We start from the raw sequence: 23,937 nt of genomic DNA on the forward strand, positions 1-23,937 counted from the left end.
AGGAACCTCCATACTGTTCTCCATAGTGGCTGCACCAATTTACATTCCTACCAACAACATAAGAGGGTTCCCTTTTCTCTACACCCTCTTCAGCATTTACAAATTGGTGACTTTTAAGGTGTGTATTAAAGTGGAAAAATGAAGGCACAAACCACAAGCGCTTACTGGCGCAACCTCGGCATCTGCTCGCTTCCTCTTACATCTTCTCTGCCAGTCACCGTTCCTTTCCTCGACTTCTGAATGTCTGTGCTAGTCTGGAAAGACTCTGAGGGTATAGCCCTACCAAGGTAGTGTAAGAGATCTGATAATGACTGTTTCTAACTCAGGTGTTTGTAATATCCAAGCAGTTCAACATACAAAACAGAGGCCTTGGAACATCAGTTCCTCAGAGACCAGGACTGTGTTCTGCTGGATGCCCTGCTGGGTTTCCCACCTCATGCACCAGATCAACCGGCGCAGTGAGATGCAGTGTGGTTGGTGTGTGTGTGCTCTGAAGACAGAGTCTGGGTCAGAATCCCAGCTCTGCCACTTCCCAATGGTGTGATCCCCTCCCTTGGTGGGCCTCTTGGGTCTCAGTGTCCTCATCTAATGCTGCGACCTTCATCATATGGTTGTGGTGAGGTTTAAAGGACTTCCTGTAGGCAAAGCACTTAGTGAGGTGTCTGGAGTGCCGTAAACATCAATAAATGTTAATGATGTTGGGACTTCCCTGGTGGCGCAGTGGTTAAGAATCCACCCACCAATGCAGGGGACAAGGGTTCGAGCCCTGGTCTGGGAAGATCCCACATGCCACGGAGCAACTAAGCCCGTGCGCCACTGCTACTGAGCCTGCGCTCTAGAGCCCGTGAGCCACAACTGCTGAACCTGCATGTCACAGCTACTGAAGCCTGCGTGCCTAGAGCCCATGCTCCACAACAAGAGAAGCCACTGCAATGAGAAGCCCGTGCACTGCAATGAAGAGTAGCCCCCGCTCACCGCAACTAGAGAAAGCCTGCGCGCAGCAATAGAGACCCAACGATCCAACGCAGCCAAAAATAAATAAATAAATTTATTTTAAAATGATGTTAACATCATTAATGTTAATGAATGAATGACATGGATAACCTGCTCAGTGCTAGTACCCCGAAAGGGCAGAAAGCACAAATCCTTCTACACAATGAGTTCTTCTACTGTAAATAGTGATGCAATGAACATTGGGGTGCATGTGTCTTTTTGAATTATGGTTTTCTCTGGGTATATGCCCAGTAGTGGGATTGTAGGTATAGCTGATTCACTTTGCTGTACAGTATAAACACAATATTGTGAAGCAACTATACTCCAATAAAAAAAAAGATATGAAAAAAAACAGGACAAAAGAATTCTTCCTTCCAGCTTCCATGATCTGACCACTGGCCTCTGCTACAGCATGGTGCTTGGTTCTTCTCAGAAACCCTTGCACTCTGGAGAAAGAAATCAATATGCCATTATTTAAGCTCAAATTCACTCAAGCTAAGAAGTTTATTAGAACATACGGGTATTTCTTGGACATAAATCAAGATAAATTCTTTAGGCAAATCTGAACTAGGTTAAAGGAGAGGAGGCTATACAAGCTTCATGTAAAGACTGGGAATCTCTGGGAAAAATGAAAATTGACTATTATATAAAATTATCCTCAGAGGCTCAATCTTCAGTTGAGTACCAGGTAAGGTTGGCTTGTGTCTAGAAACAGGCATTTAAAAAAATACTAAAATCGGGGCTTCCCTGGTGGCGCAGTGGTTGAGAATCCGCCTGCCGATGCGGGGGACACGGGTTTGTGCCCAGGTCCGGGAAGATCCTACATGCCGTGGAGCGGCTGGGCCCATGAACCATGGCTGCTGAGCCTGCGCGTCCGGATCCTGTGCTCCGCAACGGGAGAGGCCACAACAGTGAGAGGCCCGCCTACCGAAAAAAAAAAAAAAAAAAACCTAAAATCATTTTTGCCAGAACCCTTGGGGAGTCCCCATCCCTGCTCCTCCTCCTCTTGCTGTGGGGCGTGTAGCTGCATTTACTAAGCTGGGCGCTCCTAAGATGTGATACAAATCACTAACCCAAGGACAACTTAGATTTCTTAAACTGGACAACAGGCATGTTACACAGGTTTGCAAAAATTCCAGGGAACCACTCTGGTCCTCTGAAAAAGGAAACATACTTTTGCCTAAAATGTGTTCCAGTCTGTTGGCAGGGTACAAATGCAGAATAATGCTAAAATTACCTTTCAAAATGCTTAGGTGGGGTGGGATGAATTGGAAGACTGGGACTGACATACATACACTACTATGCATAAAACAGATAACTAATGAGAACCTACTGTATAGCACAGGGAACTCTACTCAATGCTCTGTGGTGACCTAAATGGGAAGGAAATCTAAAAAAGAGTGGATATATGTGTACGTATGACCAATTCACTTTGCTGTACAGAAGAAACTAACAGAACATTGTAAAGCAACTATACTCCAATAAAAATTAACTTTAAAAAAGAGCTTAAATAAGTAGCACTTGAAATAAGGTGGAGCTGGCCCTTCCCTAACCAGTGACCTCAGCATGCCCTCCGTAGGGGCGAACAGAAGAGACTTTTGTTTTTACAGGAAGGCCAAAGAAAGCTGAAAGTATCTACCACAAAGGGACTTTTAGGTCCTGTAACACATGCTGAAGGAGCCCTGTTACACAGAAGAAAGAAGTCACTTTAGTTCAGGGTGTTTCAACCTTGGCACTACTGACATTGGGGCTGGGTTATTCCTTGTGGGGCGGGGGGTGGGGTCGGGCTGTTTGTTAGCCTCTACTCACTAGATGCCAGTAGCACAGCCACTCCCAGCCCGTTGTGACAACCAAACATGTCTTCAGACCTTGCCAAGTGTCCCCCGTGTTCCCTGGGGCCAGAACTGAAAACCACTGGTTGGCAGCAGGTTGAAAACCACTGCTCTAGATAAAACTCAGGCACTATCTGCTCTGAAGAGATAAAGACACTTCAGAAAAGTTTTCCAAAAGAAAGCGCTGTCCCTTTGTTCTTCCCTGGAAGCACCTGAAATGTGGCACCAGAGAGAGATGTTTTATACCAGTGAATTAATAAAGACGACCATGCATTAGTCAATTTCACCAGTGGATTTTTTTTTTTTTCCTGGCCATGCCGCGTGGCACGTGGGATCTTAGTTCCCCTACCAGGGATCAAACGCGTGCCCCCTGCAGTGGAAGCGTGGAGTCCTAAACACTGGACCGCCAGGGAATTCCCAGCAGTGGATTATTTTAAATATAATCATGATTTACAACTTTACATATTTCAGAAGGAATGGATTCTGCGCTTGGAGGCAGGAAAGGCAAGGTTAGAGCTCACTGTCTTCCTAGGCCAGCTCCCTGTGTGAACCTCAGAATTGTCTCCGGCTCATGCCCACTTGGCTTACCTGTGAGTCTTCCTCTGCGATCTTGCCCTCAGTGCCAGCAGGAGGAGATGTCTGTCTTTCTTGGGAACTAACCCACTGGTCAAACTAATTAATGAGATAAATAAGAATCTTCTCATGACCTCATAACTGGATATTCTTCCCTTTCACAGCGGGGAGGAAAGTGAATGAAGGGAATTTTACTTAAAAAAATTAAAACCCACAATTAATATTCTCCCATTAATAATTATAATAGTTAAACATAAAGACCAAATTTTATTTTACCACCAATACCTGCCACAAGAACAGACTAACCCAAAACTTGATATACATTACCAAGTTTGATATACATAATGGCTTGATATACATTAATTACTATATTAAAAGCAGCTTTACTTTTTAAAACTTTATTGATTTACCACCTGATTAAAGCATGGGATATTTATTTTAACAGTATTATACATAATATTTTTACATAGAAAACTTTACATAGCATTTCATATTATATAATTCTGCTTATTCTTTCAAAAATGTATACATCCATTGGGCAAGGAATGCTTTTCATTAAATTACCAATATTAAATGCACTTAATCATCATGTATAGATTAAACAAAAGTAGCTATTAACTAACTTTTAGGCATTTTTAAGGAGGTAAAACATACATTTGCACATAAAGAAATATTTGATGCAAATATGCAGATAAAATTTTTTAAAAATTAGAACACTGAGAAAAACTACACTTTTGATGAGTGTCTTTTTTTGAGAGCAAGGATTTCCATATATACTCATTCTTTTAAATATTCAGCTTTGGTTTCTTTGTTTCCCAAACTACAAAGCTGCCGATAGCAAAACTCCAAGATTTCACATGAGTTCAAGCTATGTCTACTTTAACACAAATACTAAAACAGAATTCAGAAAATGCAGTATTAAGGATCCAGCTTCTATTTAAACCAATACCCATTTGCATCATAACAACAAACGTCTGAATGAGATGGCCAGACTTGCATTTGTCAGCAGGTTCCTTTAATAACTATAAAGACTACTAAATGTATAGCCATAATCACAAAAGAATGACGAGAAAGTTTAGGGTTTTTTTTTTTTTTTTTTGCATTTTGTACAAAAGTCACCTCTCAGAGGAAAATGTTGTTTCCAGATATTATTATACAATTTCCATTATGTATGTTCTCTGCTTGTATGTGAGGAGTAACAGGGAAAAGGTGTATTTGACTCTAAAGATGCATATTAGAAATAAAATTTCCCATCCACCGTTTGTTGTTAAGATGCCAAAGCTGGTATCTCCCTAAAGGACAATGAAGAAAAACAAAACTGCTCAAAGCAGCAGTACTGTAACAAACAAAAACTTCTCCAGAGACTCAGCACAAAAAATCAACACTTAAAGCATGCTGAGAAAGAAATAAGGCCTTGGAAATGTGTCGCTCTTCTCCATAACCCTGTGAACGAATGGCCCCTGGCCCGGTGCCGCAGGGTCACACACGCCCCTTTCACTGGTGTGTGAGTGGCACAAGCCACGTTCACCGTGAGCTAGACTAGATTCACCACAGAAGGGAACTCAGGCTGAATGGCTTCCTATTGGAAGTCAGGGATTTCCTCTGTACGTCACAGTCCACCGACAAGAAAAATCACCCTAAATGGTTTTACGTCCAGTTTCTAAAAGGTCCATGCTGGTACAATTCAAATGCCTTATTCAGAATATCGAATCTTTTAAAAAACAGAGCTGAAAAGAAATTCAAACCTGAATGTTTCGGCAAGTGACAAAACACGCTTACACATTTCCTACTCTGCAAGAGGGGGCAAAAATGAAAGAGAAGGCAAGAACACATGGGCAAAGTCTTGCAGTCACATTCAGTGAAGAAAACGTCACATGAGAACCTCAGAAGGAAAGGAAAAATCTCCACCTAGGGACGCAGCTGGACAGAAAATGTAAGTATGAACAAACCCGCATGCTCCCCATTTATACCTTTAGTGCAAATGTCAATGGAGACGGCTGACTTGCGGAGGCTGTGACCACCGCAGTACCAGCGAGGACGTCTCAGCATGTGGGGTCCATGCTTCAGGGTAAAGATGTAACGAATTCCAGGACCAGGACGTCAAACGTGCTAACATTTTCCATTCACGGTAAAATATTTAGCAGGTCCTTTCCTGCTAAATTCCGTAGCCCCTCTTCTCTCATGTATGTAAATAACATAAAAACCTAAACCTGCTCTTTTTTTTCTTTGGTAGAGAAATTAAAACACTTTTGAGGAAAGAAGAAAGTAGACAGAGTACTACTGCTGGCCAAAACCAAACATTGCTCAAGGCTGTTAGAACACAAAAAATGTAAGAAATCGGGCTCTTAGTAAACAAAAGCACCAGAAATCCTTCTCTATAAAGAAAAACTATCCGATTGTTCAGATAGGTTCCCAACTTACTAACTTCTAAGGCACCAGAGTTGACATCAATACAACCCAATTTACAGGACTACAGGGCGTAGGGAGCAGTCTCCATGTTTTAAAAACTCTGCAACGCTTCTAACGTTGAGTGCTGCTCTCGGTGAGCAGGGGATGAGAGGGCAGAGATGAAGCCTGTGTTCTTTCTCACTGACTCAGAATAAAATTCAGCTCCCAAATCTACTGCTTGCAGGCCTTAGGCTGTATTCCTAGACCACCAGCTTTTACACAAGCTGCACCAGAATTCAGTTCTACTGCAGCTGAGAGTATTGCACCGTCATTAATGTGATAGGGACCCCAGAATCTAACCCTTCCAAAGAACTCAGCTCCCTGGTTCAAATTAACGGAAGCACTGAACACAGGCCACCTCCTGCCAAGGTCACGGTCAGCTGTGCTGGCCCACAACAGCACAGGTCTGCTCGGGTTCAACCCGTGACACGTGGCTGGGGGAGGCTCACAGGAGCCACCCTTCTCACGCAGAGCCCCCAGCCCCTCTCTCTGGAGGGACCTTGCGTGGGGACTGGGCCCAAGCAGGGACACTAACCACTGGTACGCTCGCTATCCCGAGGTACAAAGAAAAGGGTTACCAGATATAAACTAATTCTCTTAAATTACTACTTCACTTTTGTTACTGCTTCATATATTAGATGGACACTGTATTCTGGAAATGTTAATACCCCTCCACAAATACTTATTTCAATGAAGGACTAATCATCTTCATTCAATTGTTGACTTTTTCCTATAGACTTTTTCTCCCCCAGTTACTAAAACAGGGAGAGCCAGGAGGCACTACATTTGTTTTCTAAACCTTGCAAGCTCTTAATTCTAACTTAATTACTAAACTCTGCCTTCAATCAAATCCTCAGTAATATCTTTTTTGTCAAATGCTTTAAAAATCACCCAGACGTTAACAAACGAAACAGAAAAAAAAAGCCCCCCCCAAAAACCAACCCTTTCCCCCCTACCTTTCCCCAAACTAATATAACTACAGCTGACTCACAACTGACAAAAACACTCAAACTTCTCTAGCACACTCAAACAACAAAAGATCCCAGCATATTTTAGGTGGCACTTAGCCGTTACAAGTAATTTTATTAACATACTCTCTAATAATCACGAACCTATACAGCTATGTTCAGTATCTTCAAGGAGAGCGACTTCCTCTGACAGAACATCTACAGCCAATCGTGGGACTCTGCTTGAGAATGACGGCAAATGCAATGACAGATGTGACAGGCAGTTCAATCGGTAAAGTGGAACGACAGAGATGAGACAGACTCCCCACCTACTGTGTTAACTGGGTGCACAACAGTTTAGGGAAATACCACAACGCCTGTCGGGGACTCTGATGGAACCATCTTTATCCAGGCCATTCTGAGCTCCAGGATGCCGACTTTCTACGCTCTGACCCTTCCCGAGATGTGCCAGGCAGAGGCGGTGTGGTGACAGTGCTGCAGAGCTGCAGCAGTGGCCCGGAGGGGCCAGGGCTACCATATTGGTGACGGGGTCCCTGGTACCTGGGATGGCTCTTCTGGAATCCATATCTTATACACAACACCTATCCTTAGGAAGAACTTCCGCAGAACTGCTCGGAGCTCAGGAATCAGGTCAAACTGCATAATTTCACACAAGTAGGGGTAGTACATTGAAGCATGTGCTTTAAACTTGAGGTGGGAGAAACAGAGAGAGAGAAAATTAGACATGGAACTATTTTTTGGCACTAGTTTTTCAAAAGTATTCATCTCACCCTGGAACTTCTTGCAAATAATATTGGTGTTTTTTCTGGCTACTACAAAGTAGGTGCAAAAAATTTGCAAATTAAAACTTCTTTTATTTATACTTAACTCCTAACACAAACTATTTGGGGACAGCCTTGCTACCAAAGTCAACTTTCATTTTAGTAAATCAAGTTTCCAGTTCTAAACCAGTGTTTCACAATCTCAACCCTCTCTTCCAACAAAGCCACACTGAAAATCATGGTAGCTGTTTAACAGCAACCTGCCTGGCTTCAACTTCAGCCTTTCTCCACTGGGGCTCTTTGAGAGAGAAAGCCCCAATAACCCCAGGCACCCATTGTTTGTGATTAATTAACTTCTCTCCGATGCATCTAGAATGGTGCTAGTTATGTAACCATCCTTGGAAGAATGAGGAAAGTAGTTACTTCAAAGTCTCAATGAAAAGCCAACCCAAATCCCAGTGGAGACATTACTTGTTTATACCTTTTCATCGTTTATTTTGAGGGTTTTTGTTAGAAGTAACAACAGGAGACTTGTCCAGGCCTCCCGATGGCTTTCAGAGTTCACCGTGATGAAATAGGCCAGCGCCTCGCTGCACACACTAGAATGAATCAAAGGGGGGGTGGGGGGGTGATGTCAAATAAAAGAGGAACATCTCACATTCCACTGGAGTGAAGAACTCTTTATTCTTTTATTATTCATTTATTTTTAAAAAATCTTTTGGCTGCGCTGTGCAGTGTGTGGGATCTTAGTTCCCCAACCAGGGACTGAACCCACAGCCCCTGCTGGAAGCATGGAGTCTTAACCAATGGACCGTCAGGGAAGTCCCAATAACTCTTTATTCTTGCAATGAGTATTTAGTGAACACCTGCTTTGGCTGTGCCATCTTGAACAAATCCCTGAGCCTCAGTTTGCTCAGCTGTAAAATGGGAATAAATAACTGTACCAAACTCAAGGGGCTGCTGTGAAAATGAAATGAAGCAAGTACATTAAACATTAGCCCAGCACAGGCCTGGCACGTGGCTGGGGCTCAATCAGGGTTTGCAGCACAATCAGCACAAGAGCCTGTTACCCACAGTTAACCATGAACTGCCTTTCTGTTCCCACATCGCACACAATGGCTATTTTTAAAACATGTCGTGTGACAAACATTTATGTATCTCTTTTAGAGAAACTTCATGAGACTATGTAGGTAGTTCTCTTTTGGGCTTGATGTAAATTGAAATGAGCTGCTGATGTCCTCTTTAATTAATTCATTTTTCAGTTTATGACTTGTCATATATTCTCACTGCAAGACGACTGAAAAGTGCAAAAAATTATAGAAGAGAAAAAAATTCCCATAATTCCGTCATCCGAAGAGACACATAACAATATTCTGGAATAGGAAATATTCCAGTTTTTTTGTCAGTGATTTTTAAAAAACATTACTGAAAAATCACAAGTATATATGGTTTTATATCCTGCTTTTCTGTGGTGAAACTTGTATTATGAGCATGTTCCCACATCAAGGAAAATTATTTTTTAAAAACTTCATTTAAAAAAAATTTTTATTTTTTTTGGGCCATGCCATGCGGCTTGTGGGATCTCAGTTCCCTGACCAGGGATTGAACCCGGGCCACAGCAGTGAAAGCCCGGAATCCTAACCACTAGGCCACCAGGGAGCTCCCCAGAACTTCATTTTTAAAGGCTGCATAATATTCTATCATAGGATATACCACAATGTAGTTATCCACTCCACAGTTGAGCTGCTTTAAGTGTTTTCTCTTTATAGGTAAGTCTGCAATGAATGTTCTGTGTGGGAATCCTGATTCCCTAACAGTGGATTACTGAGTCAAAGAAAGAGACTGAATACTTTAAGGCTCTTGACATATATATATAATGCCCGTGATTTCCAGAAATCGGAGAGTGAGTGTCTTTATCTCGTATTTGCCAGCACCGCATGTTAATGTTTTCAAATCTTAAAGGGGCGAAAGGAGGCTTAGACACAGCATCTTGCTCACAGTTGCCCAAGAAACTGGGTGGCAAAGATCTAGTTCTTTGTAGGGGGCTCTCTCAATGCCATCCACTGCCGGCCCACTGCTGCATTTCCACACAAAGTAAGTATATCCTGGTACCCAAACAATTCTAATATGTTCCTCTTGGGAAGAAGGAATGGTGGGATGTTAGAGCTGACAGTGCTCTAAAGAGGACCCAGTCAGGACTTCAATCCAGGCTGGATGACTCTGAGCTTAGAGCACTTTTCCCTGCGTATGTTTCTGTGCTTTAAACAACGCTGAATGGAAGAAATGAGGCCCTGCCCTCTTCAGGGCATTAAGAAAAGTGAAATAGAAGAACCAGATAGGATGAAAAAACAAAAAGGAAAACAGTTGGTGAGGGTGTCAGCATATAGGTATTTTTCTCCTACTCTTTTCAAATCACAGTATTGTTATGAAGCATCTGTGTATTACAGGTAAGAAATTTAATCAGAAATCATTCTTCTTACGTTAAAAGTCGCTGCTGTATTTCTTCCCAGGAATCCCTGCGGTTCTCATCGACATACATTCGAAACAGGATCCTCAAACAACAGGCCAGGCTGCTGGTTTCTTGTTTTAGAAGGTTGGGTTTAGACTTGCCCTTAAAACCTGGAGATCAGATATAGTCATATAAATAGTGCACACTTCCAGGGTAATGCTGAGAAATCACGTGGGAAACTAAGTGAGTTACTTTAGGAAATACTGAAAGATCTCACATTTTTAATACGGCTCAACTGTGATACCAGACAAGGCAGCCCTGACATCTCATCCTCCCTACAAGATACACTTTGCTGCTCAACACCCTGAGCTGTTCTCCATTCAGACTCCGCTCACTGGCTGGTGAAGCCATTCATTTCATCTTCTCAAGTGTAACAGCTCTTAAGAATTCTAGCATGTCTCTGACTTGCTAGATTTTTTTCAGAAACCACATATAAGAACACGTTTTGTTTTTGTTTTTTTCTGAGAACCAACATAATTATTTATTTTTCTAGCCTTCCAAATTAGACCCTCCATTAGAGCATTTTATCATTTGAAAATAAGGACCGCTGCCCTAGATGAAAACTGCACAGCAGTTCCTGAAACAGCTCCTCAGTGCGTCTCTGTCACCTCTCCTCCCTCTGCCAATCCATCCCACACACAGCTGCCAGAACAAGCTTCCATAAGTGTCCTTTTCTCTGTGTCTCATCCCTGAATAACACGTCTTCTTAAACAAAGCAATACCAATCCGCCACAGAGATGTGTAAACCACTCTTTTTTTTTTTTCTTTGGCGGTGCGCGGGCCTCTCACTGTTGTGGCCTCTCCCGTTGCGGAGCACGGGCTCCGGACGCGCAGGCTCAGAGGCCATGGCTCACGGGCCCAGCCGCTCCACGGCATGTGGGATCTTCCCGGACCGGGGCACGAACCCGCGTCCCCTCCATCGGCAGGCGGACTCTCAACCACTGCGCCACCAGGGAAGCCCGTGTAAACCACTCTTATAAGCAAAATCTTTTTTTTTTTGGCCACGCCATGCAGCATGCGGGATCTTAGTTCCCCGACCAGGGATCGGGCCTGTGCCCCCTGCAGTAGGAGTGCAGAGTCCTAATCACTGGACCACCAGGGAAGTCCCTAAGCAAAATCTTATTATAGGCAAAGACATAAAACACCTAGATAGTTTAAAGCTATAGAGAAAAATGACATTTTTAAATTATGGATTAAAACAGGCATTTGGGTGGAAAATTCAAGTAATGGTAACAATACAAGAATTATATAAAGTATCACTTTTGTACACAGTTCACAAAACGAGACTCCTACCATCACCCCTGCACATACATGTGTGTCTACACGCACACACATATCACTCACTTCCAGGACTTATATATTTATTTGTACAGGTGGGAGAGAAAACCCCTAAAGGCCTCAAAAAAATGTATGAATGCTTTTGTTGCTCCTAGACGACCACACTTTTTATATCATCATACTTAACTTTACATTTATTTATTTATTTATTTAGGCTGCGCCAGGTATTAGTTGAGGCACGTGGAATCTTTTAGTTGTGGCACGCGGGCTTCTTAGTTGTAGCATGCAGACTCTTAGTTGCGGCGTGCATGTGGGATCTAGTTTCCCAACCAGGGATCGAACCTGGGCACCCTGCATTGGGAGTGCGGACTCTTAGCCACTGGACCACCAGGGAAGTCCCTAACTGTACAATCTTAACCTAATGTAAAATTTCTTGCCCTTGCTAGATCAATTAAACTCTACCAATTCATTTTTCCATCAAATACCTACTGAGAGTCTCCCGTGTGCCAGACAAATATTCCTGGTACTAGGATGAAATTTCCCTTCTCTCTCCCTCAAGCATGAAATATCTGGTAAGTTATTCCAGCTGTGTGTACCATGCCAGGAATTTTCCAAAGGCAATGTTTTAGGACAGGTGACCACCTGTCCCATCTGCTGTGCTTCCTCCCTTACCTGCTCGCCACAGGACTGTCCGTTGCTCGTAATTGGAGTTGAAGGCCTTTGAGAATGAATGGGACTCCTGCAAGCAGTCTAAGAGCTTGAAGAGGTGCTGGGAAGACATGCACTTATACATGCCCTGGTCCTCTGTCTCTATATGGATATCTGCATCCAGCGTATCTTGCTAGAGAGGGGAGGATAAGAGAGCTAAGTAAAGAAGATGGAATGGTTTTGGACACTGTGCTATCAGAGATCATCATAACTCTCCAGAAGTCCTCCTCTCTATAAGTTACACTTCATTCCTCAATACCCTGAAATGTTTCCCATTTAGACTCTGCTCACTGGCTGGTGAAAGAATATGCTGAGCTCTTGCATGATGGCAGGCTTTGCTGGCCAGAGTTTCAGTTTTGTCAGTACTGCCTTCATTGCATGAACAGGAGTGTGTACTTCTCCAATTATTTCACTACAGGACTGCACTGTCCTCTTTTTATTTTATAAAGAAATTGGAAAATGAGAAAATCAAACTGTAGTGCATGTGATAGAAGGTGTGAGTCTCAAAACATACTCACTGAAAGAAAGAAATTGTTAAGCAAAGACCAAGTGGCATCTTTAGCCTCATCAGGTGATTAATGAACTTTAATAAGATTGACAACTGTGTTTTCAAATGTGAAGGGAAAAACCATAGAAATAGGTATGGAATGCTAGAAATTTTTATTGAACATGTTGCCTAAAATAATTAGGGATTATTAGAAATAATTAAGGATTTTATATTTGTTGAGCCCTCTAGGAATAGACCACAACCCTCCCTAGAAGCCAGAGGTTACAAAAGGGCAGAGTTTGCAATACTCCCCAAATTGATCTATAAATTCAATGTAATCCCTATCAAAATTCCAACTGACATCTTTGCAGGAATTGACAAGCTGATCCTAAAATTCATATGGAGATGTAAATGACATGGAATAGCCAAAATAGTCTTGAAAAAAGAAGCAAAAAGTTGGAAGACTCATACTTCCCTATTTCAAAACATACTAAAAAACTACAGTAATCAAGACAGTGTGGTACTGGCATAAAGACAGACATACAGATCAATGCAACAGAACTGAGAATCCAGAAATAAATCCTCATATTTATGGTCAAGAGATTTCCAACATGGCTATCAGAACAATTCAATGGGGAGAAAACAGTCTTTACATCAAATGGTGCTGGGATAATTAAACATCTACATGCCAAAGAATGAAGGCAGACCCCCTATCTCCCATCATATACATAAATAAACTCAAAAATGGATCAAAGACCTAAATGTAAGAGCTAAAATTATGAAACTCTTAAAAGAAAATGTAGGCCTAAATCTTTGTGACCTTGAATTAGGCAATGCTTTCTTAGAAATAACTTTAAAAGTACAAGTAACTAAAGAAAAAATAGTAACTTGGACTTTATCAAAATTAAAAACTTTTGTGCTTCAAAGGACACAATCAAGAAATTGAAAAGAGGGGCTTCCCTGGTGGCGCAGTGGTTGCGCGTCCGCCTGCCGATGCAGGGGAACCGGGTTCGCGCCCCGGTCTGGGAGGATCTCGCATGCCGCGGAGCCGCTGGGCCCGTGGGCCATGGCCGCTGAGCCTGCGCGTCCGGAGCCTGTGCTCCGCAACGGGAGAGGCCGCAGCAGCGGGAGGCCCGCATACCACAAAAAAAAAAAAAAAAAAAAGAAATTGAAAAGACAATGTACAAAATGGGAGAAAATAGGTGCAAATCATACATCTATCTGATAAGAGACTAATAACTAGAATATATAAAAACTCCTACAATTCAATGATAGAAAGATAAATAACCCAACTTAAAACTGGGCAAAGGATTTGAACAGACATTTCTCCAAAGATACACAAATGGTCAACAAGCACAAAAGATGCTCTACATCATTAGTCATTAGTGAAATGGAAATCAAAATCACAAAGAGATACTACTTCACACACACTGGGATGGTTATAATAATTAAAAAAAAAAAAAAGACAATAACAACCACTGGTGAGGATGTGAAGAAATTGGAACCTTCATACATTGCTGATGGGAACGTAAAATAGTCTAGCTGCTTTGGAAAACAGTCTGGCAATTCCTCAAAAAAGGTAAACACTGAGTTACCATATGACCCAGCAATTCCACTCCTAGGTATATACTCAAGAGAATTAAAAACATATGTCCCCATAAAATTTGTATAAAAATGTTCACTGCAGCATTATTCATAATAGCCAGACAATGGACACAACCTAAATGTCCATCAACTGATGAATGGATAAACAAAACGTGGTACACCCATACAATGGAATATTATTCAGCCATATATAAAAATGAAGTACTGATACATGCCACAATACGGATGAACCTGGAAAACATTATGCTAAGTGAAAGAGGCCAGGCACAAAAGCTCACATATATGATTCCAGTAATATGAAATATCCAGAATCAGACAAATCCATAGAGACAGAAAATAGATTAACGGTTGCTAGGGCTGGGACAAGGAGGGAGTGGGGAGTGACACTGATGGTTAGGGCATTCCCTTTTGCAGTGGTAAAAATATTCTGGTGCAGACATAGAGAATGGACTTGAGGACATGGGGAGGGGGAAGGGTAAGCTGAGACGAAGTGACAGAGTGGCATGGACATATATACACTACCAAATGTAAAACAGATAGCTAGTGGGAATCAGCCGCATAGCACAGGGAGATCAGCTCGGTGCTTTGTGTCCACCTAGAGGGGTGGGACAGGGAGGGTGGGAGGGAGACGCAAGAGGGAGGAGATATGGGGATATACGTATACGTACAGCTGATTCACTTTGTTATACAGCAGCAACTAACATAGCAATGTAAAGCAATTATACTCTAATAAAGATGTTAAAAAAATATTCTGGAATTAGACAGTGGGGATGTTTGCACAACTCTGTGAATATACTAAAGCCACTGAATTGTATACTTAAAAAATAAAACCAAAAACCAAAAAAGGACAGCCTTTGTTCTGGATCTGGCCAACAGATGTATTCTGTTGATCAATAATTATACTACTTAATAAACAAGAGATGCCCTATATGAGAAAAATCTTGATTTCTGACTCCTCTTGAAAAACTGGAAGACCATCCCAGCTTGACCCACCTGACAGCAACTTGCTCCTGGAGCTGGAGGTGGCTGGGCTCCGGCGGGCCTCAAGCTCGGTGGTGCCCACCGTTCCACCCAGCCTGCCGCCGCACTCACAGCATCTCCCAGTCCCTGAAGCACTTAAGTTTGCAACCCATGGTGTAAGGTTACTGTCCAACTTTTGGACACCAAATTCTGTTTCCAAGCAAACCGTATATATAAAAGGTTGCACACAGAAAACAAAAAAGTGCACTTCCTGAAGGAAAAATTAGTACCTTTATCCACATATTTTCCCTCTCAGTGATTCATGGTTAAACTGTATATCAATTACAAGGAATAGTCCCTGTGATTAATAACACATTTTTTCCGAAGCACCAGGTGGGGGGTGGAGTCTGAACAGTAGTATGCTGGTAAACTGGCTCTCGGTGATGGTGGCGGGGCGGGGGGGGCGCGGGGCGGGGGGGGCGCGGGGGTGTGGTGGAGAAAATGCCTGATTTTTCGTGTTCGGTGATTTCAGTGGTGTAAATACTCCCATCATGGCCAATTTTAAGTTACTAGTACGCTGTCACTGAACGTGGGCCTGGGAGGAATGAGCATGCTGGGCTCTTGCAAACCAGTCTCACCAGGCTCCAGCACACCACTGCATCTGAACAACCTCCCCTCAGATGCCCTTCTTCAGGCCACTCTCACCTGGGCAGCAACCATGTGCTCTGCATCTTCTTTTTTGCTCGTTGCAGGATAGAACACGATGTTGTCAATGGTCTGTATCAATTCCAACTGGACCACACACTTGATGAGGAGGCTGGCAAACAGTTTCTGATCTATATTAGATGATAAAGATTAACCCTAATAATGATTCAGCCAGTACTAAATTCACTGAGCTCCAACTATGTGCCAGGCATGGTTCTTGATGCTGTGGCATTAACAGTGAATAAGCTGGACAAAAACCCCTGCTCCCGTGGCAGAGACAGACAGAAAACAAGCTACTTGAGTTAAGATGTAGTACGTTAAATGATGAGGACATCAGGCAGGGATGGGGATATGGTAGGGATGGTGTCAAGGTGGGGATGCAAGTTTAAACAAGCTGGTCAGGAAAGGTTCTCTCTGAAAATGAGCTCCCTGAGCAAAGACCTGAAGACGGGGAGGGAGTCAGCGATGCAGGTCCCATGTCCTCTGGCACGTTTTTCTGCTGCCTGAAGGGTCACTCCTACAGACAGTTCTGGACTGTGCTCTATCCACAGGAGGCTACAGGTTCCTGCGGCAGCCGGGAGCCGACTCTCCAAAGGGGTGAATCTCAGTCTTGAGGGGCGGGGGTGGGGGTGGGGAGGGTGCAGCTTATTTAAGCTCTTAATTCCTGGATCACTTTTTGTCTGCCCTGGAGGTAGTAGCTGCTTCCCACATTTTCTGCTTCCATATCCCTCAGAGTCTTCTCCTACTTCTTTCAGTGGTTAGCCCTCTTTGACTAGTTAACAATTCTTTTTAAAAAAAATTTTTTTTTAATTTATTTTATTCTGTTTTTTAAATTTTCATTTATTTTTTTAAAACAATTCTTTATATAGAATCTTCCCTGTTCAAATTATTGGTGTGGTTTCTGCCTACTGATTAGACTCCGACTAATGTCTCATCTTCTCAATCCCTGGGCTCAGGGACGGCCCATGTCTGGCACTTCGTAAGTGTTGGCTGATTTGACTACAGTAAAAGTAGAGGTTCCTTTTCAACTTGTTAAAGAATCAGAATGTTGAAAATATTAAATAAACATTAACTAAAAACAAGGAGTTGGGTCATCTTCAAACTTTTGAAAGTGACTGTGAAATTATATATATGCATATAAAAATTCTCCATGCAGAATTAGTTTTTTGTTTTTTTGTGTTTTTTTTGCCGCACCGCAGGGCATGTGGGATCTTAGTTCCCCGACCAGGGGCTGAACCCATGGCCCCTGCAGTGGAAAGGCAGAGTCTTAACCACTGGACCACCAGGAAGTCCCCAGAATCAGTTTTAATTGAAAAAGTATACAGTGGAATTGCAACAGATTTACCTTTAACATATGCCAATTCAATGACACCATCTTGGACCAAAAAGAAAAAGAAAAAAAACAATACAAGTGGTGTAAGAGATTCTGCCTGCTGCTCTATTCACTGAGCTCATGCCCAGAAGGGAGGCTGAGATGGGAGCCTGGGAGAAACAAAGCACTGTTCCTTGGAGGAATGGTAGGGGGTCTCAAGCCCCAGGCATGTCTTAGAGCATAAACATCTTGCTGCACTCAGTGGTTCCATTTAAAGAAATGTCCACTTGCCCCTCCCACACAAGCCAACCCCTTTATCTGGGGCTGATGAGGAAATAGCTTCTCTCCCTGGACACCGGAGACACTGGCTATGCTGCAGACACAGAGGAGCAGCCCGTCAGCCTCCAACATGGCGCCTCCTGAATGGATTCCATATTTTTTGTGCCTTCAAAAGATAACAGTGACCACACCGGGCTTTGTCTAATGTGCTGCTTCAGAAGTTTAATGTCAGTGTGAACACCTACAAACTGGCATGTTGAGAAGAGGTTGAAACTGCTATGAAGAAAAATAATGGGGACCACAACTTTAAGAAGACCAAGACTAATACCTGAAAAGTTCCAACTTCTCAGTCAGCCAAAAGGGTCTGAATCCCGACTCTACTACATATTGGCAAGTCATGTCATCTAAGGCCCAGTTCACTCAAATGTAAAAGAGTACCGCCTCAAAGGACAACCATAAGGATCACATGAGAGCACACACATGGGACACACAGTACTGTGCCTGGCTGACAGCAACTGTGAAACCTATTTGTTTAAATGACAGACAGGGAACATACCATAAGCAACATTAAGAGATAAATTAGTAAAAGTAATTTGAAACTCATATCCAGAAAAGGGATATCTAACACATAAAGAGCTCCCCACCCAAACCAATAAAGACAACAATCAATACAAAATGAACAAAGATTATGAATAGATAGCTCATAGAAATTGTTCTTAAACACATGAAAAACCGCTCAATTTCATTCATAATTAGAAAACTTCAGATTAAAACTACTCAAAAGATACCAAATATCACCTATGTATTCCCAGAGATCACATAAATAGGTACAACCTTAATGGGCAGCAATGTGGAATTATCTATCAAAATAGCAAATGCACTTTCTCTTTTAACCTAGCAATCTTTTTTTCTGGGAATTTACCGTACAGATAAACTCACAAATAACACATGTATTAGGTGATTCAATGCAGCATTGTTTATAACAGAAAAAGATTGGGAATAACATAAATGTCCAGGTAGGAACCGAATTAAGCAAATAATAGCCCATCTACAACCTGGGGCAATGTATACAATAGTACAAAAGAGTGCGAAAGCACTTGAGGTACTGATTTTGAATGATCTATAAGCTATATTAAATGAAAAAAGAATAATGCACACTGTTTTATAATTTGTGTTCTATAATTTGTATAAAAAGGAGTGGAGAATTCATAGATAAACATAGATACATATTGTATGCTTGTGTATGTGAATATGCATTTGCTTGCATATGGGCAAAATGTCTCTAGAAAGGTATGTAAGAAACTGGTGACATTGGCTGCCACGAGGGAAGGGACAGGCAGACTGAGGCCCAGGGGTGAAAGAAAGGCTTATATCCTGTTTACCTTTCTGCACCTTCTGAATATTTGAATCATGTAAACATGTTACCTATTTTAAATAAATAAATAAATACATACATACATACAAAAACAATAAAGAAAGTGGTCTTACTTGCATACGGTCTAGCTTTCCAGCTGTCATCGGTCGGGTTAGAGAGTTGGCTCTGGCCTCTCTCAGAGGCATTTTTATCTATGCTGCTTAAAGACTGGCGGTCCAGATCCACATCCTAGAAGTAAACCGGAGAGAAACACAACGTTCATTTCTCGGTCCACAATTCAGTACCTGGGCAGAGATGAGCCTGTTTTAACACTGCTGGCCCAACTTGAATCTGTGTCTTGCTCAGCTTGAAGTATAAAAGTAGCACTTCTCAGAGGCTGCATGGGAGAGATTACAAATTTCAATTACTTCTCCCTCCCATTAAAATTTCACATTTTCTGATTCCAACTTAGACGGCATTTCTCTACATCCTATGAGTTCATGACGAGTGTGACAAACTTTTAATGAGCTCAAGTTCAAAAATAAAGGAGCACGGTATCTAGGCTTTTTTTTTTTTTTTTTTTTAGTTGACAGCAGAAAGTTAAAAAACAGAGAATGTTTATATAATGTGCTTCATTTTTAAGTTGCTATATCCCAAATGCCTTTTAAACTCTAATGGCTTTATAGGTACTTGGAAATAGAAGCTAATTAGACAAACCCCCTTGTAAACCAAAGTATTTTAAAGTGACACTTGAATTAGAACTTTTTTATGGGGCCTTACACACACACAAAAAAACTACTATTTCATTGGTGGAGAGGAAAGTGCTCCTTACATAGGAGGGCAATAAATAAGGATAATGACACCAAAGCAATATTTATAACAGTGAAACACCAGAACTGAGGAGAGTGTCCAACAAGGGAAAATTCGTTAAATAAATTACAATAAAGTGCAGCCACTGAAGAGGCTGTTCTCAGAAAATATTTAAGAATATGGAGGGACTTCTCTGGGGGTCCAGTGGTAAAGATGCCACACTTCCAATGCAGGGGGCATGGGTTCAAACCCTGGTCAGGGAACTAAGCTCCCACATGCCACGCAGAGGGGCCCCCCCAAAAAAGGAATATGGAAAAATGCCCACAGTGGTGTTAAGTAATACATTATGTACAAAGGGAGCCCAAATTGCAAACATGTGGGTTGTGTGTGCTCAGTCACATAAATAAGAAACTAGAAGTGTTTTGTGGTTTTTATTGAGTGAAGTGACTTATTTCCTTAATACTTTTCTGCACTTTCTAAAAAATATTTTAATGAACATACATAGTGTTTGGCTCTTATAACCTTTTCTACTCACTTCCCATCAGAAAAGCACAAACCCTTTGGGCTGCTTAATTTTTTGCTATAATATGTGATCAGAGAAAAGACAATTGGAAAAAAAATCCTACCAAATGTTTTTCTGATGGATCTTCTTCCATTCCTACAGGTCTCCATGTCAGCAAACTAAAGGGAATGCAAGAGAAGGAAATCAATCAATGTGAAGGGCAACCCGGAGCTTTAAAATAACCACTGAAAGTAGAAATAAACAGCAGTAATCACATTAACACTTACACATGTGGGATGGTTGTTTTGAAAATATCCAACATACAATTGCATGTTTTGTCCCAGACGTCAGAACTGAATTTCTCTCCATTGGATATTACTAAGTTTTCTAAGCAATTTGTACCTGAGCGAGCCAATTGCTCATTATCTGCAAAATAAAACATCTATCATTAAACTTCAAATGCTGTTTTGATTCCAACCTGATTGCTGACGCTTCCTATCGTGAGGTAGAGACAATGCAACTGTTTGGGCTTGTTGGCTTCTAATTAATGAAGCACTGCTACGGATGGTAAAATTTTCAGAGTTTAAGTAGGCTATATAGAGGCAGAATTATTTATCATGCTATATTGCTAGGGATGGAAGAAGGTCAACATTTTGCTAATCAACTGGCTCCTTGTTCGAGAAATGGTGAAGTAAGACAGAAAATATTAGACCAGTGTTTCTGAAAACTTAGTCATTCAAACATTACATTTCCAATTTTTGCTGTGTATCAACTGTTTTATCAGTTACTTGAAAACTGAGTACTCTTTGAAAAACTTAACTAAATTAAGCCTTGTCCTAAGCCAAATTTATCTATGGGATCCAGGTCTAATGTGCTACGTGGGTATTTTTTGTAATACATACTAAAATAAACACATAAGTACTCAAAACAAAAAATGTCCATTGATGAAGCTGTTGATCTTGATTCTCACAGTTAAAAAACATGTTATTTTAGAAAATTTCAAACATACACAAAAGTAGAAAGAATAGTAATATACAAAGGTACATCTTTTGAGATTTAAAATTTACTATATCCCACCTTAAAAGAAATGCTTTATAAACTGACTTGGTGGAGAGACTGTTTTTATTTTCTAATTAAATTTTAAAAACACACATTTTCATTGTACTCCTTGGCATTACAATTAAATTATACATTGTACTCCTTGGCATTACATCCATGCTTTTATATACTGAAAAAATTAATCTCTCATTAAGGACTATGACAAGAAAAATGATGCCTAACCACATAAAGAGTACCTTGTTTTACACACCACTGCAACTGTGCAAATACATCAGAAAGAAGAACTTCATTCAAAGCTTCATAGAACTGGGTAAATACATCACAAATAGCATAAAGTGCATGATTGCAAGTTGTTGTCATCCACTCAGATTTCTGGAAAAACAATTAAAAGATAATGTTTAAAAGCCATGCTCCCCGCAGTGAGATGGGCATTCTCACATATCATTGGCAAAATGTTCTGAAAAGCAATTCAGCAATAGGTAGCAACTGGCTTAAAATGTTCACATCCACTGATGCGATAACACTACTTCCAGTAATGGACCCTGAAGAAATAATCAAAGATCTGTGGCTGAAGGTTTATGAATAAAGATGTTTACCAACACTGGTATTTATATACTGTAAACACAGACATAAACTAATGCTCAGTAATGTGGCAATTAAATTGAGTACATCCATATGACAGAATATTAAGTCATTCAGGGATACTTCAAAAAAAATTTTATTATGCTAAATATTCACACCTTACACCAAAAATTTAAATACTAAAAATGATGTTAGATAGACATTTTTCCAAAGAAGATATACAAATGGCCAACAGACAAGGTGCTCAAAATCACTAATTATCAGAGAAATGCAAATCAAAACCACAATGAGATATCACCTCATGCCTATTAGAACGGTCATCATCAAAAAGACAAGAGATAAAAAATGCTGGGGAGAATGTGGAGAAAAGGGAACCCTTGTGCACTGTTGGTGGGAATGTAAATTGGTGCAGCCACTGTGGAAAACAATATGGAGGTTCCTCAAAAAATTAAAAAGAGAACTACCATATGATCCAGCAAATTCTACTTCTGGGTATATGCCTAAAGCAAACAAAAACACTATGTTGAAGAAATATATGCAACCCACTGTTCGCAGCATCATTATTTACAATAGCTGAGACATGGCAACAACCTAAGTGTCCATCAACAGATGAACGGATATAGAAAATGTGATATAGATACACATAATGGAATACTATTCAGCCATAAAAAAGAAAGTCCTGCCATTTGCGATAACATGGATGGAACTTGAGGGCATTACACTAAGTGAAATAAGTCAAAGACAAATACTGTATGATCTCACTTATATGTGGGATCTAAAAATAAACCCCCAAACGCAAACAACAAAAAACAAAAAACACCCAAAACCAAACTCAGAAAAAAAGATCAGATTTGTGGTTCGGGATGGGGATAGGGGAACTGGATGAAGGGGTTTAAAAGGTCCAACTTCCAGTAATAAGATAAGTTAGTCCTGGGGATGTAATGTATAACATGATGACTATAGTTAACACTGCCGGATGGTATACCTGAGAGTTGCTAGGAGAGTAGATCCTAAACGTTCTTATCACAAGGAAAAAGAAAAGTTTCTTTTTTCCTTTCTATCTACATGAGATAATGGATGTTAACTCAACTGACTGTGGTAATCATTTCACAATACATGTAAATTGAGTCATTTTGCTGTACCCCTCAAACTTATACAGTGCTTTATGCCAATTATATCTCAGAAAGCTGAAAATAAAAAAAATTAAAATGTCATGAAATTACCAAAGGAAATATAAAGAGATATTTATAAATTAAGGAAAAGGGAAAGGTTGCTAAGCATGATTTCCAAAGTGGAAACTATAAAGTAAAAAACTAATGGATTGGGTTACTTAAAAGCTAAAATTTTCCAAAACAAAAAAGAAACCAAGTGGGCAAAATCATCTGCAATTTATGTAAGGATATGCTATATTATTTTTATACTAAAAAACTCATAAATTAATAGGAAAAAGATGAATAAGTCCATAGATGGGCTAAGGATATGAAAAGGCAATTTGTAAAAGAAGAAATGTAATGATCAGTGACGTGAAGGAAAATAACAGAACCTCGCTAGCAGTTAAAAAACTTTTAAATGTTTTACTCTTGGTCTACCAAATTGATGATTAAATAAACTAAAATATGAAGAGCTGGAGTGGGTATGGAGAAATAGGAGCTCTCCTGCATTGCTGACAGCAGTGTAAACGACTACATATGTATTTGGTCAACTCAGAAGTATATATCAAAAGCCTCAGTAACATGTATGCCCCAAACCTGACAGGCTACTTGCCCTAAACAAATAAAGAAATAAGTACAAGTGTAGCTGGAAAAAATGTTCATTTTAGTGCTGTTTAAAGAAAGAAAAACGGCAAAGAATTTTCCATGGACTATGGAACATCCACAACTAGGAATGTTTTGCAGTCCTTAAAAACATTGTAGAAGAAAAGTTACAGCTGTGGAAAAAATACTTATGTATTAAGTTAAAAAGTATGTGAGGTGGGTTTCCATTCTTGTCAAAAGAAAAAAGGTATGAGATATACAAACACACAAGAACTATCTGACAGGGTAACAGTGGTTACCAGTGGAAGACTGAAACTGTGGGTGTTTAAATTTTTTTCTTTGTTTTCCTGTTTTTTGTTTTATAAGGAAGAAAACTTTAAAGTAAGATTAGAAAACTGTATGTATACTATAACCTCAACCACATCTGAACCATGTAGAAGACTGAGGGAAGTTTGCCA

The 23,937-nt window shown here is 40.7% G+C and overlaps 1 protein-coding gene across 3 annotated transcripts in view; it reads right to left on the bottom strand.

The window, feature by feature from the left end:
- Positions 1 to 3,780: 3,780 nt before the first annotated feature.
- The window catches only part of ARFGEF2 (ARF guanine nucleotide exchange factor 2), a 108,231-nt gene continuing 88,074 nt past the window's right edge, over positions 3,781 to 23,937 (bottom strand). For 2 of the 3 annotated variants that reach the window (XM_055090927.1, XM_055090929.1), the window contains 9 exons: positions 21,380 to 21,515; positions 20,372 to 20,510; positions 20,209 to 20,263; positions 18,907 to 19,021; positions 15,828 to 15,958; positions 12,035 to 12,203; positions 10,056 to 10,194; positions 8,057 to 8,174; positions 3,808 to 7,501 (listed from right to left, as the gene is read on the bottom strand). In XM_055090927.1, the coding sequence (XP_054946902.1) occupies positions 7,325 to 7,501; positions 8,057 to 8,174; positions 10,056 to 10,194; positions 12,035 to 12,203; positions 15,828 to 15,958; positions 18,907 to 19,021; positions 20,209 to 20,263; positions 20,372 to 20,510; positions 21,380 to 21,515 (1,179 nt within the window). In that variant the 3' untranslated portion in view covers positions 3,808 to 7,324. Of the gene's footprint in view, positions 7,502 to 8,056; positions 8,175 to 10,055; positions 10,195 to 12,034; positions 12,204 to 15,827; positions 15,959 to 18,906; positions 19,022 to 20,208; positions 20,264 to 20,371; positions 20,511 to 21,379; positions 21,516 to 23,937 lie in introns of all 3 variants that reach the window. The other variant, XM_024128292.3, reaches the window with a different exon arrangement.

Source organism: Physeter macrocephalus, chromosome 14, assembly GCF_002837175.3.
Source record: "Physeter macrocephalus isolate SW-GA chromosome 14, ASM283717v5, whole genome shotgun sequence".
Classification (NCBI taxonomy): Eukaryota; Metazoa; Chordata; class Mammalia; order Artiodactyla; family Physeteridae; genus Physeter; species Physeter macrocephalus.